The 15959-nt window shown below is 40.8% G+C and overlaps 2 protein-coding genes across 3 annotated transcripts in view; one reads left to right on the top strand and one right to left on the bottom strand.

Moving 5' to 3' along the window:
- The window catches only part of LOC144980186 (uncharacterized), a 48915-nt gene extending 40117 nt beyond the window's left edge, over positions 1-8798 (top strand). The window contains exon 2 of the mRNA XM_078927759.1: positions 2781-8798. Coding sequence (XP_078783885.1) covers positions 3189-8087 — 4899 coding nt within the window. The 5' untranslated portion in view covers positions 2781-3188 and the 3' untranslated portion in view covers positions 8088-8798. The remainder of the gene's footprint in view (positions 1-2780) is intronic.
- Positions 1-15959, bottom strand: part of LOC144980187 (zinc finger CCCH-type with G patch domain-containing protein-like) — a 107474-nt gene that overhangs the window by 52246 nt on the left and 39269 nt on the right. The window lies entirely within an intron of this gene.

Here is a 15959-nt window from a genome sequence, read left to right as displayed (position 1 = left end):
AAATAGAAAAGGAGGAGAAAGAGAGAGGGGGGAGGAGAGGAAGAGGGAGAGAAATAAATAAAAGGAAGGGGACAGGGAGAGAGAGACGGAGGAGAGGAAGACAGAAACGCACAAACACACACACACACACACACACAGGGAGAGAGAGAGAGAGAGAGAGAGAGAGAGAGAGAGAGAGATTTATGGACAGATGGGTAGAAGGATGAATGAATGGATAGATAGATGGATGGGTGAAAGGATAGATGGCAGGGTAGATAGATGAAAGCAATATTGATCCCTCGATTGACTGTACACTGTAGTTGTATGTATAAATGTGTGCGTGCGTGCGTGTGTTTGTGTACATGATGCATAATTTCTGTAACGATTACCCGAACTCCTATAATAAGAATTACCTCAAAATTCCTTAAAGAAAGAGTGTAAAAAATCTTTTATTCTACCTCTAACTAGATTCCCATTTCGTCACCTCTGAGTAAAAGACATTTTCAAAAAAGCATTTAAATAAGACTTCATTTTAACGAATCTGATTTTAAGTTAAATTTACGCTTGATAATCTGACGTCACCGATTATTACTGTAAAATTGATATTATTACGCGTTATTATTTTAGGGAGAGGGGTAGAATAATATTGTATTCTTTACACATAATGGATAAATTTCTCATCCGTGTTTCTCTTTTATCCGAATACATTTCTGGGCATGACGGGTTTTTAAAAATTTGTTTGTTTTTTTTGTGTGTTTTTTTTTCTTGTTTTCGGGATTACAAAGACGTGCTTGCGCATATAAAAGACTTTGTAGTCTCGTTTTCAAATACAAGACATGTTAATATTCATTATTTGCAGAGGGGACCAACCGATAGCTCGGTGGGTACAGCAATCGCAATCTGATCCCCCTCCCTCCTTCTGTTCACCTGGCAGTAATTGGGTAGCTGGGTCTCTTAGATCTGGCGGAAAGTACTTTGAGATATTGCTTGCTACACTTTGGATAGGACGCTAGTCTATCGCAAAGTACTTCCGCCAGATCTTACAGACCCGGCTACCCACTCACTGCTGGGTGAACAGAAGAGGGGGGGGGGGGTCAGAAAAAACAATCTCGACTGAACCCGGGATCGATCTCGGTCCCTACGCTTGTGAAGCGACTGCTCTACCAACTGAGCCATCGTGACCCCCTCCGATGTACAGAGGGATCGAAATAAAAGAAAAATCAGCGCAGTATGGAATGAAATCTAGTTCTTTTGGTTTGGAGTCGAGGGCTTTACCAATTGGAACCATAATATCTTGGCATCTAGCCAAGACTGCTCTCTCTCTCTCTCTCTCTCTCTCTCTCTCTCTCTCTCTCTCTCTCTCTCTCTCTCTCTCTCTCTCTCTCTCTCTCTTTCTCCCCTCTGTGCCACGAAGCAGTGGCCACTACACACTCCACACGTCCGATGTGTAGAGAGCGGAGGCCAATTTGAGTCTGTCTAGACACAATAATCGATCTTTACTGTGAGTGGGGGTGATAATGATATTCACGTCTGTTATGTCATAGCGGCCATCGTAGTGTGGGGGGGGGGGGGGGGGGGGGAGGTTTTGGGGGTGGTGGTGGTGACAACGATAATGATGATGATGATGATGATGATGATGATGATGATGATGATGATGATGATGATGATGATGATGGTGGTGGTGGTGGTGGTGGTGATATTCATGTATGTTATGTCATAGAGGTCATGGTGGTGGGAGGGCGAGGGAAGTGGTGGTGACAATGATGATGATGATGATGATGATGATGATGATGATGATGATGATGATGATGATGATATTCACGTCTGTTGTGTCCAAGAGGCCATGGTGGTGGTGGTGGGAGGGGAGGGGTGGTAGTGGTTGTAGTGGTGGTGGTGATGGTGATGATGATGATGATGATGATGATGATGATGATGATGATGATGAGGAGGAGGAGGAGGAGGATATTCACGTCTGTTATGTCATAGGGTGAAGTATTGGTGGTGGGGGGAGTGATGCTGGTAGTGATGATGATGATGATGATGAGGAGGAGGAGGAGGAGGATAATGATGATGACGATGAGGGCATGTAAAAGAGAGAGAGAGAGAGAAGGGGGGGGGGGTAGAAGTAGTTGTTAAAGTACAAGACAATGAAATGAGAAGGATAGAAGAAGTAACTGAAGGAATGAAAATAAAAATGGTTTGATAGAGAAGACAAAAATAAACCCAACAGTAAAAGAGGAATAGATTCCCTAGGGATAGAAGAATAGTATTATATACGATTCTTTAATCTCTTTGTATTTATTAAACGAGTTATTTTTATCGTGCCCAATAACACTACGAGCTTGCGAGTATGTGTTATTGCACGATAAAAATTTAACGAGTGGATATTCATTTCAATAGTTTTGTAATGAATACATAATTTTTTTGGAGTACTTTCATGGAAGAAGAAAGGAATACAGAGAGAGAGAGAGAGAGAGATAGAGAGAGAGAGAGAGAGAGAGAGAGAGAGAGAGAGAGAGAGAGAGAGAGAGAGAGAGAGAGAGAGGGCAGGCTCATATATTCTTGTCTGATTAAATTACCAAGGTTAAACCGGACACCAGGGTCAAAGGAAATGCTTAACTATTATTTAGTGTAATTCCTTTCCTTGCTTTGTACGGTGTCTGTTTTCAGGGTTAAAAAATTGGAAGGGGGGAGAGAGAGAGAGAGAGAGAGAGAGAGAGAGAGTGGTGTGTGTTTTTGTTTAGATCTAGAACAATGCCATTGCCATCTAACAATCTATTCTATTCTTTCTTTTTCCCTAGGAATAGCACTCAGAAAACAATGATGTGAAAAAAGCTGATGATAACTGGACAGGAGATTCAACGACCTACACTACACAATTATCATATGCTATGGGCTGTTCCTTCCTTCAATAAATGCCGATACACAACTTTTTAAAAACTGACAAGGAAAGATTTACCGTCCGATATTTCGTCTTTTTACCATAGAGATTCGCAATCTTCTTCTCCATAAAACGAAACTGTAGTAACGTGGAGCATTTTCTGCTATGGGCTGTTCCTTCTCCTGCATAGGAAGCCGATATACAACTCAAAAACCTGACGCGGGAAAACCTGCCGTCAGTAATTTCGCTTATTTGCCATAGAGATTCACATATTTTTTTAATGGATATTTAATAAACCGTAGTTTTGATTTCGTTTTGATAAACCAACATGGCTGCCCCCTTGGAGTCGAAATCCCCGCCATCAATTGCTCCCAACCCAGAGCATTCCATGAACGCCGAGGAAGGGCCTACCTCATTTTTCTGTCGCTATTGCCAATCCGCCTACAGGCAGCCTAAGATACTCAAGTGCCTCCACAGTTTCTGCTCGCAGTGCCTACAGGAAGTGTTGGACAAGGCTCCGAAGTTAAACGCAGTAACTTGCCCCTTATGCGCGTGCGCAACCAACGTACCTTCCGGCGGGGTCAAAGACATGACCTCGAACTCGTTTCTGCAGCGAATCAGCAATGAGTACGTAAACGAGGTTAAAAATACTCTCGCCTCCAAATCGTTACGAGACGGTAGTCATGACAACACGCAGGACACACCTATAAACACCATCGGTGATGACGGACTTTCAACTACCGTCAAGTCTACTGTGACACCAGGAATCAAATCAGCATTCCAAGATGAAATCGCGCAACACAGATTAACAAACTTAACGGATGAGCAGAAGTTTAAAACATCCCTTGTTAAAAATGGTAGCAGCAGCAACAATGACACCGCTACTTCAGTCCTCGCCGAAAACGAAAATGCAAAATCTAAACTCGGGTTGTCGGCAAACGTGAACGTACACGATGCTATCCAGAACATGAATCGGCTTCAAGCTAAATCAATGGGGCTGCAGGGAGAAGCCCTTCGTGTCACTTACGCCATCGATCACGTGAACAACCACAAAGATGAATGGCTGCAACGACGAGACGATTTAAAACGGGCGATTCAAAGACGGTCGGCTCAATTTCAAAGCGCGGTCAAGAAAATGGAAAGACAGTTGATATCTCAAATCGAAGACAAAAACGTGGAGGATAAATTCTATAACTCTCTTGATTCTGGAAAAACGGAGCTTCGTAAAAATTTGAAACAAGTTCTTCACGAAGTGTCCGTTATCAAAAGCGTTAGGGAGGTGGGGAATTATGGTGAGATCAATGAGCTCAGCTCGTTCTTGCTTGGTCCTTCAGTCGGAGTCGGCGAAGTCATTCTGGACGATTTGAAATACCAGTTAGATCTCCCCACAAAACCGATCGACGAAATGGTGCGCGTCGGTTTCGGAAACTTGATCACGACACATGAACAGAAAAGTGTGTACGCCCCTGAAATTAAAGACTACGCGAATTTGAGTATGGCCGAAATAACAAATTTCGAGGAAAAATCTCACTCGATGGCGTTTAAGTCAGGGGGGATAATGAGCGCGATTTCAGGCGATTCTCGAATCAAAACGTTCGGTGCCAGAAGTTCTTCTGTTGTGGGACGACAACAGCGGAGAAGATGCAGTGATGTAGGAAAGACGGATGCCATGCTGGAGGAGTTTCAGAATGCTAGAGAAAGTCTGAGAAACCGGCGACAGGAAATTCTTCGACAAGGTCAAAGCTCAAGAGATTTATCTCCCTGGAGAACTGGTGGAGGAGCAGTAGCAGTATCGGTGAGGCGGGTCTCTCGCCCTACATCACGCAAAGGGAGAGTCCAAGTCCAGTCCTTGGACCGGAGCTCTGGTGTTCGAGATGAGCCCAATTTACCCCCGAAGACTAATACAAGTTCCCAGGATGTTGTTGACAAAGGAGACGATTTCGATCCATTCCTGGCCTCTGTAGAAGTGTATACCACAGCAAGCGGTGGCCTAACTGATTCCTACAAAATCGAGGATAACACTTTGCCTTCCCCGATTATAGAGGAAGCGCCGACAAAAGAGACAAAACCCACGTTATACGCGGGCGTGTCTTCGCCTGTCATAACAAATAGGCAGAGAACGATTTTGGCCTCTTCCGCTGACATGAGCACCTCGGACAGGTCTACATTCCAAGAACTTACTAAGGCTGGTAGAGGACAACAATCATCCTCAAGTAGCACGTCCTCTAGTAGACGCGTATCCTTCGACATGAGTCCCTTGATGTCTCCTACGTCCGAGCACTTCCCTCTAGAACTGTTCGGGAAAAATATTGAAAATTCTCGACAACTGCGTAAGGCCATAACCGGCGCTGCTGACAAGAAAGCGAAAATCGAGTTTCTCAGAGAGAACTGGCAGAGAAGGAAGGAGATTCTTATTCAAACTAGAGGTTTTGTGAGTTCTGAAGAAAGTAGTTCGACTTCCAAGCCAGATTCCACCGTTGTGAGTGTCTTGGTTTCGGACCAAGGTACATCACCTGAAAACGGAGCAACCAAATATGAAAATTCCACACATACTGAGATACCTCTTGCTTCGAGAGGCATAGGCTCTCCTCCTCTTAGAAGCAAATTCACTTCAGTGAGAAAGACACAGGTAAATGATAAACGTTATCAAGGCAGTCCTGATGCAACCAGATCTCCATCCACATCGGGGGAATCCCCAAGATCAACGAGAAAATCGGAGATCCCAGCATCCGTTCTTGACAAAGAGTTAAGAAAAATTGAAGCTACTTACGGCGACCAAAGAAAACCTTCTCTGACGACGCAAAAACTGTCAAATCCGACTTCTACCTCTATTATTGTTGAGTCAAACGCAACGGCAGAGGTCAAAGAAGACGACGACGAAGAAGAAGAAGAAGAAACAGTTGTCGTGGAAACGGAGACCATTTCTATCCCTTTCACCACCGAACTTTTGCAGGATGTGAAATCTCCACAAAAAGAAATAAAGATGCCATCAACAGTTCAAGTAGTACCGTCACAGAAAACAAACTCTGATGTCCAGCAGAAAAGTAACAACGTTAACAAAGAAACAGAGGAGGTGGTTCGTGAAGACACAATAACCGTATCATTACCGAGCAGAAGTTTCAGATCACCAGCATCTACAGTGTATTCCTCTGGCACCAGACGGTTAGAGCAGCCTCCCTCTTCCACGGCTACTGGCATTCACAGTTCTGTTGTCATGTCGTCAACATCAACACCAATCTCAATTGATTCAACACAGGCTCTTACAAAATCTCATATAAAAACAGACGTTTCTCTCCACCGAACACCAGCAGTTACTTCTGCAAGCATAAAAAGCGATGCAACAGACGGAAAGCTTGCGACTTATTCAGTTTCTCCAGACATGCGCAGCAATGCAAATGAAAATAAAGATTCAGGGACGACATCAACTATAACCACTACTCCTCTTCCATCTGAATCTCCGAAGCCCCGAACACTGGCATCAAATTATACAAATACCACAACAACAGCGACATCATCGTCCTCAACCACAAGCAGAACCACGTCATCCTTATATTCCCGATCTTCTTACTCCTCCTCCTCCTCCTCCTCCACCAGCACCACCACAACCACAACAATAAATACCTCGATCAGCAGCACCACCACTTCTTCATCGTACTCGAGGCGTTACGTACCAAAAACAGAAACAATCGATGTTGCTGCTCTCTTCTCCAGTTTTTACAAAGCGCCATCTCCAACCATTTCAGATGCCAAAACCAAAACACCCGAAGACAACAAAGAAAATGTCGATGGCAAAGGCACAACAACCAGTGTTTCCAAAACACAAACGAGAGTCGAAACAACAAGCTCCAATTTACTAAACAATAAAACAAATCTGAGTACACCCTCCACTAAGACAGAACCCCCAAATAAAACTGAAAACAAAGATGAGATTTCGGCCTCCACGAGTAAAACTGGAAGCAGTGACTCAATGACACAGCCAAGATACGGTAGTGCCTTTTTGAGAAATTACTATTCCTCCTCCACTGAAAGCAGATACACTTCTCAAAAACCAGACACTGAAAAATCTACCACTGGTGACGAGCTCCAGTCTCAAGGAAATAGCGGTGCCATTCAAATCGATTCAGCAGTAGTCAGCCATCCTTCAAAAATCGTAAAAACTAATCAAGATCTCGAATCATCAAAACCTGGTTCTGTTAAAGGCATAGATGAAAACATAATCACGAGTACTTCCTCTGTAAGTAGTAACACAACTATCGACACTTCTATCACCACCACCACCACCACATCAAGAGCGGCAGCCAACAACAGTCTGTACAGCAGGTACTACTCCAACCCAAATTCTCAAAACTCCAAACCAACAGAAACGTCAACCAGAACAAAAGCGCACGGAGGCGAAGACCAACAGCCTACAAGCCGTGGCATTTCGACAAGACAAACCGCCCATGACCAGAAAGTTCACGAAACGTTCACGCAAGCAGAGTCTGCCAGGCGCGTGTATGAACCTCCCACATCCACAACCTCAGATCACCTCAGACGCCATACAGCGGACATTAGTAAAACCATCCCAACGGGGGTCAGGATATCAGACTTTTACTCAAGGCCAACAACAACAACAACAACCAATGAAAGTGGTGCGTCGGATTCCACTCTGAGCAAAGAGAGTCCCAGCACCACTAATACCACAATGTCTTCCCAAAGCAATAAACGAATTACAGACAAATCGACTGAGTCACAAGTAAGCGAGAATATTTCGTCTAAATCTCAACAGAGAATGCAAAGCCTTTATCAGCCTCTTTACACCCCACCCTCCACCCCCAGTTCTGATTCCAACTCCAAAATCTCACAAGATGACAACAAATCTCAAGAGCAACATCATCCCAGGCAGCAACAGCAGCGGCAATATATTCCAGACATTCTGGACTTGAAATCATCAAAGTTTTCAGACACAAAACTTCAACAACAAAGTGCCGAGCATCAAAAACAACCAAAACTAACGCCGTCGCCGATTCCAAAATCCATGTCCTTGACCTTTGGGCCCGACATTCGACGCGGACTTTCCACCACCTCATCCCCAGCACAGTCTCCTCTGATTGAAGACAAAGAACTGTTCACGGAGAGCGGTCAATTCGAGGATTCTTCCGGGACTGCTTCTGGTTCAGGCTCTCGAAACTTGAAGGAGATTGCTCGAAAAAAGAGGGAGCGGTGGAGAAGGCTTACGGTGTATTAATCAGTTAGCTGCCGTACTGTGAAATGATAGCTATTTTAAAATTTGGCCAGAAAACCCGTCCTTCAAATAACTATCGATCGGTTTAAATGACCCCCATCTAGGAAAAAAAACTCTCAAATCTGGAACCACTCAAGTTCTTTCTTGAAGTCCGGGTTTGTGTATTTTTTTTCCAAGATGCAGGTCATTTAAATCGAGCGATATTTGAAGGGAGATTTTTCTGGCCAAAATTTTAAATACGTGTTCTACCAGAGTACGGAAATTAAATGGTTAAAAGGACTTGAAACTTTGCTCGAAACGCTACGTTAAAAATATTAAACCAAAAATACAGGACCGCATTGAGGTGGAATTCTTAACGCCTTTTTTTTCACAAGCAACGCTACATTTACATTTTCATTATAAAACTCATAATCACATTGTGAATCCATTGTTTTCCTTTTAAGCCCCCCTCCCTCCCCCTAAACCCCCCCCCCCCTCACACCCATTTAGATTCAAATAGTGCTATGTTACAGTTTTGTTACATGACAGCATGGACAGTGAATTGGGACGATCTATTTATATCCCAGCTTTTTCTGTCACATGACCATCCATCAATAACGCTGTTCAGCCATAGGATCTTTCTTCAAGAATGTACACATGTGTTAATGTTTGTTTCTCAAAATTGTAAAATATAATAGTCAAGAACGAATACAACAGCTTCGAAAAAAAACAAAATACTATATAAATGGGCCGTCCGCTCACAATCTGGACACTTCCAAACTTCGGTCATCAATTCATAATCGTAGCTATTCACAATACATGCCAACCACCCGCAACCATCGGCCTTCAAAGTCAGGACCAGTTGTCACAATAGGGAAAAAAACGTAAAGTGTGACGTCAAAAAACTGGTTCCTATTTCATTGGAAGTGTAAAACCACTCTTCTGAAGGACTGGATGCACTTTGTGTAATTCATCTTCTGGTGTCAGAGTGATATTATCTTATTTTCTAGTCTAGAAATACACTGGTCGTCAATAAAGATCATCCATCTTCCCTCTTTTACGTCCATTAATCTTTAGAATCTGCCTATACATCCTGCTACTAAAATAGCTATGCCACCTTATGATTCAATATGTAACCTATTCATTATTGGTACTCCGAAGGACTGGTTACATACACACTTCCAAGGATTTCGGAACCAAAAAAGTAGAAGGTGTGACGTCACGACATTTCTTCCCTATTCTTAATACACGCCATAGCTATTCTCAACACATGCCTACCACCCGAAATCATCGGCCCCTTAAGTCAGGAACAATTGTCACAATAGACACCTAGTGGAAGGGAATATAACCACGCCTCTCGGACAGTCGCCATAATGTAAACAATGGCAGTGATTGGTTCACATAACGAACTACAGAGGTTTTCCTATCCATTGTATGTATCTAAGGAAAATACCCACTGTTCTACCACTTCATAAATAGAACCAAAACAGAAAACTATTTGTAAGCTTAAACGTTTATAATCTGACTCGAGAAAATTGTGTGATAACTAGCCACCCATTCGGCGGTATAAAAACAACAATGATCAGAGAGAGGCCGATTTCATTCACGTTACTGTTTATAAAAACAAGCAACTATGTTTGTCCTAGCACGTGTGGAGGTGTGTCACACATTCCATGTTTTGATTGGACAAAAATCTACTGGCTAATCATCTCCTGACACAAGCGAGTTAAAATTAAAAGAGCGCGCCCAGACCGAAATGAAAACATCGAAAATAGAAAATTAGGGATTACGTCCATATGTGGATTTTCAAGGACAAGTCGATAAATATTGCATTCGAGAATAGGAAGAACGAAGTTGACGTCACTCAACTCTTTGTTATTGTTTTAAACAGTCAATTAGTCATCACTAATTTCTATCAATCAGGCTATAAACGTTAAAAGCAAAACATAGTTTCGTGTATTGGTTATATCTGACTGATGCATGTGGTGAGTATTTAACCTAAACGCATAGCATCAAATTCATGGCGTGTGTTTAAGTAAAATACACATCTTCCACCATTTTAATCGTAAAAATACATAAAACCATGTGGGAAGTAATCACCCAACTGAATAAAGAGGCTCCGAAAACCTGAGCAAAATTTCAGATGTATCACAAATAGACATAATGAGCGCGCGAGAGGATGTTTATCGAATTAACTCGGCCAGGCACACAACACACACACACACACACACACACAATATATATATATATATATATATATATATATATATATATATATATATATATATATATATATATATATATCTGCTATTATAACCCTATTGCCACTCGAGAAGTTTCGCGTCTCTGAATTTCAGTCTTGGGTGCATGGCTTACAGTGCAAAACTATTTGTGGTCTTGTGGTATGACACTCGCTTTCGTATCGGAGTTGAAGCTCGAGTTCAGTAGGGAACGTCAAAAGTGTGACGTCAACATACGTGTTCCAATCTCCATGGCAGTGTGAAACCAGTCCTCCGAAGGACTGGATACATACGTTGTGCAACTGCTCATCTGGTTTCAGAGTGATGGCATCTTATTTTCTAGCCTAAATACGCTGGTCGCCAACAAACATCATCAATCTTCGCTCTTTTTCGCCCCGCAATCATAAGAATCTGCCTAAATCTGCCTATACTTCCTGCTACTAAAACAGTCATGCCACACTATGATTCACTATATCACTTATTCATTATTTAGTCCTCCTGCAGAGGACTAGTTACACACTTCCAGTTAGCTTGGAACCGAAAGACAGAGATGTGTGACGACCCGACTTCTGCTTCCCAATCCACACACACACACACACACACACAAACAAACACACACAAACACACACACACACACTAACACGTTCAAAAACTAGAGGGACAGTTGATCCCTCTGATAGGCATGTACTTAAGGTAGCTATGTTCTTGATCGATGCTTTCTTGTTCACACACTATTGCTATGATTATCATCATCATCATCATCATCATCATCATCATCATTATCATCATCATCATTGTGCTACCACATCCATTTTCCCATTTGCCTTAAACCAATATCTTACGGTAATATGGGGTTAATTATGTTATCAGGGGTTCCTTGGGCCATCAAGGGTTATTTGGGCCATCAAGGATTACTTGGGCCATCAAGGATTACTTGGGCCATAAGGGTTAATAGAGGTTCTAAGGGGTTACTGATGCCATCCTGGGTTAGTTGGGCCATCAAGAGTTACTTGGGCCACCAAGGGTTACTTGAACTATCAGGAGTTACTAGGGGTCCAAAGGTTTTAATTAAGCCACCAGATGTTACTCAGGCCACCGGAGCTGCTAGGGCCACCCGGGGTTACTCGGGCCTCCAGGGGTTACTTGGGCCATTTTCTTGAAAAATATTAGTGCACCAAAAAAAAATATTTTTTTTTCAAAATCTAACAATATTTAGTAATGCTTTCACTCTTTATAATATATTTAAGAGAAAAATAAAAAGTACTTGGGTGCACTAATCTTTTTCAGGTAAAAAGTCCCAAGTATCCCCTGCCTGGTGGCCCAATAACCCGCGGTGGCCCAAGAATCCTCGCGTGGTCCAAGTCCAAGTGTTCCCTGATGGCCTATGTAGCCACAGGTAACCCAAGAAACTCATATTAGTCCAAGTAACCCACGATAGCCAAAATAACCCTTGGTGACCAAAGTAACCCCTGGTGATTCAAGTAACCCCGGTGGCCAAAGTAACCCGTGGTGGCCCATGTAACCCCTGCTTTGTGGCCCAAGTAACCTCTGGTGGTTCAAGTAGCCCCTGCTTTGTGGCCCAAATAACACCTGCTTTGGTGGCCCAAGTAATCTCAGGTGGCCCAAGTAACCTCCGATGGCCCAAGTATACCCTGCTTTGTGGCCCGGGTAACCCCATATTACGGAATAATACAATATGAAGAAAAAAAATTACAAACAAAAAAAAAGAAAGAAAAAAACCAAGAATACGATGCCATTTGCTATGCATGAATAAAGCTTATTTGTAAAACATATCAACATTCGTGAATCTTGTTTATTGTTTCTTTATTCGGTTGTGTTTCGAAGACAACTTATGGTGTACACAAAAAGAAAGATTTTTTTTAAAAACTCATTTCAAATGCGCGCAGCAAAGACCCGAAACCGCAGAGCATTAATTGAACGGTGTGTTGTGACGAAGCTTCAGGCCGGGTTTGCGACTGTGCACGAGTGCGGGAAAGAATTTGCAGATTGGGTGGATCGTCATAACATAGTAGTATGAGCACCGTTAGAAGCTGCTGCCAAAGTCACGCAGAGGTATTGATTGGCTGTGTGGTCTTGTGGTATGACACTCGCCTTGGGATAGGAAGGTCCAGGGTTTGAGTCTCGGTCTGAGAGACGCATAGTTGAGTCCAAGGAAAAAAAGCTCGTTACTTACAATCTCTCAACGAACTCAGGTGTTAAATGAGTAGCTGGTGGATAACAGCGCTGCGACTGTCGGAAATAAAATTGTAATAGGCCTTAAAGGAGTCATGTCACGTTCTACATTTTCCGTGTTACTGTTGGCTAGGGACCCCCCTCCCCCACCCTTGTAAAGCTCATTGAGCATATTTAGTGGAGTTTATCCCGGTTTCAACAACGTGAAATGGGCGATAACAATTGCTTGCTACCCTTAAGGTAGGACGCTAGTCGCCAGATCTAACTAACTAACAGACCCAGCTACCCAATCACCCCGGGATGGACATGGGAGCCAGAAAATATAGTTGTATAAATTATATAAGTAATAATCGTATAATACATTGGGGAGGGGCGAAGTGGCCGAGTGGTTAAGGCATTGCACTGTCACCCGGAAGATCTCTGGTTCAAGCCCCACTTCAACAACTTCCGAGTTTTTTCCCCTTGGGCAAGACTATCAATCCACTTAATTGCTCCCTTTAGAGTGATTCAGGCGTTTTTTTTTATGGATTACCTATAGTCTTTCACTGAATACCTTGGTGACGGTATCTAGGTATGCCGGGTGGATGGGCGTATTTTAAAAAGAATAATAACAACAACAAGAACAACAACAACCATCATCATCTCATCATCATCATAATAATAATAATAATAATAATAATAATAATAATAATAATAATAATAATAATAATAATAATAATAATAATAATAATATAATAATAATAATAATAATAATAGTCATGATCATAATCAAAATAATAATAATAAATAAATACATAATGATAATAATAATAATAATAATAATAATAATAATAGTAGTAGTAGTAGTAGTAGTAGTAGTAGTAGTAGTAGTAGTAGTAGTAGTAGTAGTAGTAGTAGTAGTAGTAGTAATAATAATAATAATAATAGTAATAATAATAATAATAATAATAATAATAATAATAATAATAATAATAATAATAATAATAAAGTATAAAAATAATTATAATAAAATGCATACTAAATATAACATAAATAGAATCTAAAAATAGAATGGCTACCCTTGTCACCCCGTGTCATTCGGTGCGGCGTTTACAGTCATTAAAAGGCCGAGAATAGCAAGGACTCTTATTTCAAAAATAGCCACGCCTACAGATAGAACGAAGTTGACGTCACTCAAGTCTTTTTTCGTGCCATGCATTTTTATGAGTAATTCTCACTAAACTGTATTGACCAGACCATAAACGTTCAAGACTACACATAGTTTTTGGGAGGGGGGGGTTGTTTGTGTTTTTGTTGTTTGTTTGTTTTTTTCTTATGGTTGCTTTCATTTATGTTGTTTATTATTTTTTATTTTTTGGTTTATTTGTTTTGTTTAGTTTTTTTTTGTTTTGTTTTTGTTTTTTGGGGGTTTTTTTTTGTTTTGTTTGGGGGGGGGGGGGGGTTTGTATTTTTTAATTGGATCTTTTTTTCTTTTTTTTTTTTGGGGGGGGGGGGGGGAGGGGTTGCTTGTTTTTGTTTTTGTTTTGCTTTTTTTTTCTTTTGGTTGCTTTAATTTTATTTTTTGGTTTTGTTTTGTTTGTTTTTGTTATAATCCTCAGGTTTCAGAATTCTCAGCTCAATGCTTTTAACGCCTTTAACCAAAAGCTTTTTTTTTAAAATAAATAAATAAAAGCCGTTTGCAAATCGAGTGATTTTAAAAATCAACTATTATTCTTCTCCAACCAAGCTGCCTAAATATTAAATATTCATTGAAGAGTGACTAAACCATTCCACAGACACACATAATTCTATGCCAAATTTCCAGCCCACATCATTTCATAGCGATATCAACCAAAGCATACGACATTCAAAATGATTAACTCACTCAATCCTAGAGAGTTTTGCTACTGTTCAAAATTGGAAAAGATATATTAAAAGTGACCGTGTGCAGTGATATTTCTATTCAAGTACCATTAACATGTAAACATTAATAACATTAGCTTTGATAAATGAAATAAATAGGCATGGGGTATAAGTAATAGAGATTTGACATAGAATTATGTGCGGCTATGTGGTATTAATTGTGGTATGACACTCGCTTTCGGATCGGAAGATCCTGGGTTCGAGCCTCGCTCGGCGCATAGTTGAGTCCTTGGAGAAGGCTCTTTACTCACATTCTCTCACCGTACTCAGGTGTAAAATGAGTACCTGGCCGTTAACAGCGTTGTCTCTGTCCCAAAAATTTGTAATATCGCCTGACAGGCGTCATGTCTCGTCCTACATGTTATTAGGGTTGGGCAAATCTGGGTCGAAATTTCAATTCCAGTGATTTCTATGGCCAAATAGTGTGTAGAATAGGAATCTGGAAAAATTTTTTGAAAAAAATGATTCTTTAGGTTGGTTCAGAGCATTTTTTTGCAAAATGGCCGATTTTTTAGGCCAATTTTGATTTTTTTTTTAGATAATGCCTTTAAAAGACGCTTTTTATGCTAAATGTAAAGAACAGGTGAAGCCAAACACAGAAAACAAAAAACAAAATTAAAATCGGTTCAAAATTTCAGTTTTTATTGACTCATCATAATTTCCAAGATGGCCGCCGTTTTTAACAATTTCTTAAATAAATTTTTTTCCCCTTAACCAAATGTACAAGTGTGACACATGTCTTAACCTGTTTTTGAAAGGAGAATACGATTCGGGTGACATAAAATAGAAAATGAGTGATTTGGGTCTTTAAAATGAGCAATTTCTGTCTTTTCGAAGAAAAAAGGGGAAAAGAATAGGATCAAAGGTCAAGTCAAGGTCACCCATCGTCATCTTGATTGTCTACTTCAAATTTGTTACAGAATAACATTTGTTCCATTTATATTACTCAGTCCATTTTTTAAATCACTCAAGGGAAGCAACTCTAATTACTCAAAATTACATTTCAAAATGTGTAAACAATGTCTTGTTGACTTTCAGATGAATGAAAATCAGCCATCAAGATGAGTGCCGTAACTACAAGAAATGAAGCAAAAAAGGATTTGTTTGGAAAAACATTTAAAGAACTTTATGAGTTCACACCAACTGCAAGCTTACCCGCTGGCCATATTGTTATTGGTCGAATGTTGGCATTATGCAAAACTACCAAAGGTATCAAATCATACAGGCGTGCTGATGCCAGTAAAATAGTAGCAAATGAGTTAAGAAGAGACTGGATTACAAAGAATGTCTACCCTATGAAAGAGCCTGCAGTTGCACAAAGAATCCAGAAAGATTATGAAAAATTTAACGCCTTAAGAAAATATGAAAATTCAAAGAAGATCAAGACTGAGAAATGGTGTGAAAATGCTGAAAACTTCAGAGATTCACTAACAAAAAATGCATATGACATACGATGTAATGATGCATCTTTCCAAAGCAAATGGAAGAAGACTTTGGAGTAAAGATGACACAAGAAGATATTGATTTTCACCAAGATAACTGTTTTGGGAGTTATAAGTTA

The sequence above is a fragment of the Berghia stephanieae genome, chromosome 9 (assembly GCF_034508935.2).
Source record: "Berghia stephanieae isolate SIO BIC M18660-M18661 chromosome 9, UCSD_Bste_1.3, whole genome shotgun sequence".
NCBI lineage: Eukaryota > Metazoa > Mollusca > Gastropoda > Nudibranchia > Aeolidiidae > Berghia > Berghia stephanieae.
This window is presented reverse-complemented; position numbering and strand designations above follow the sequence as displayed.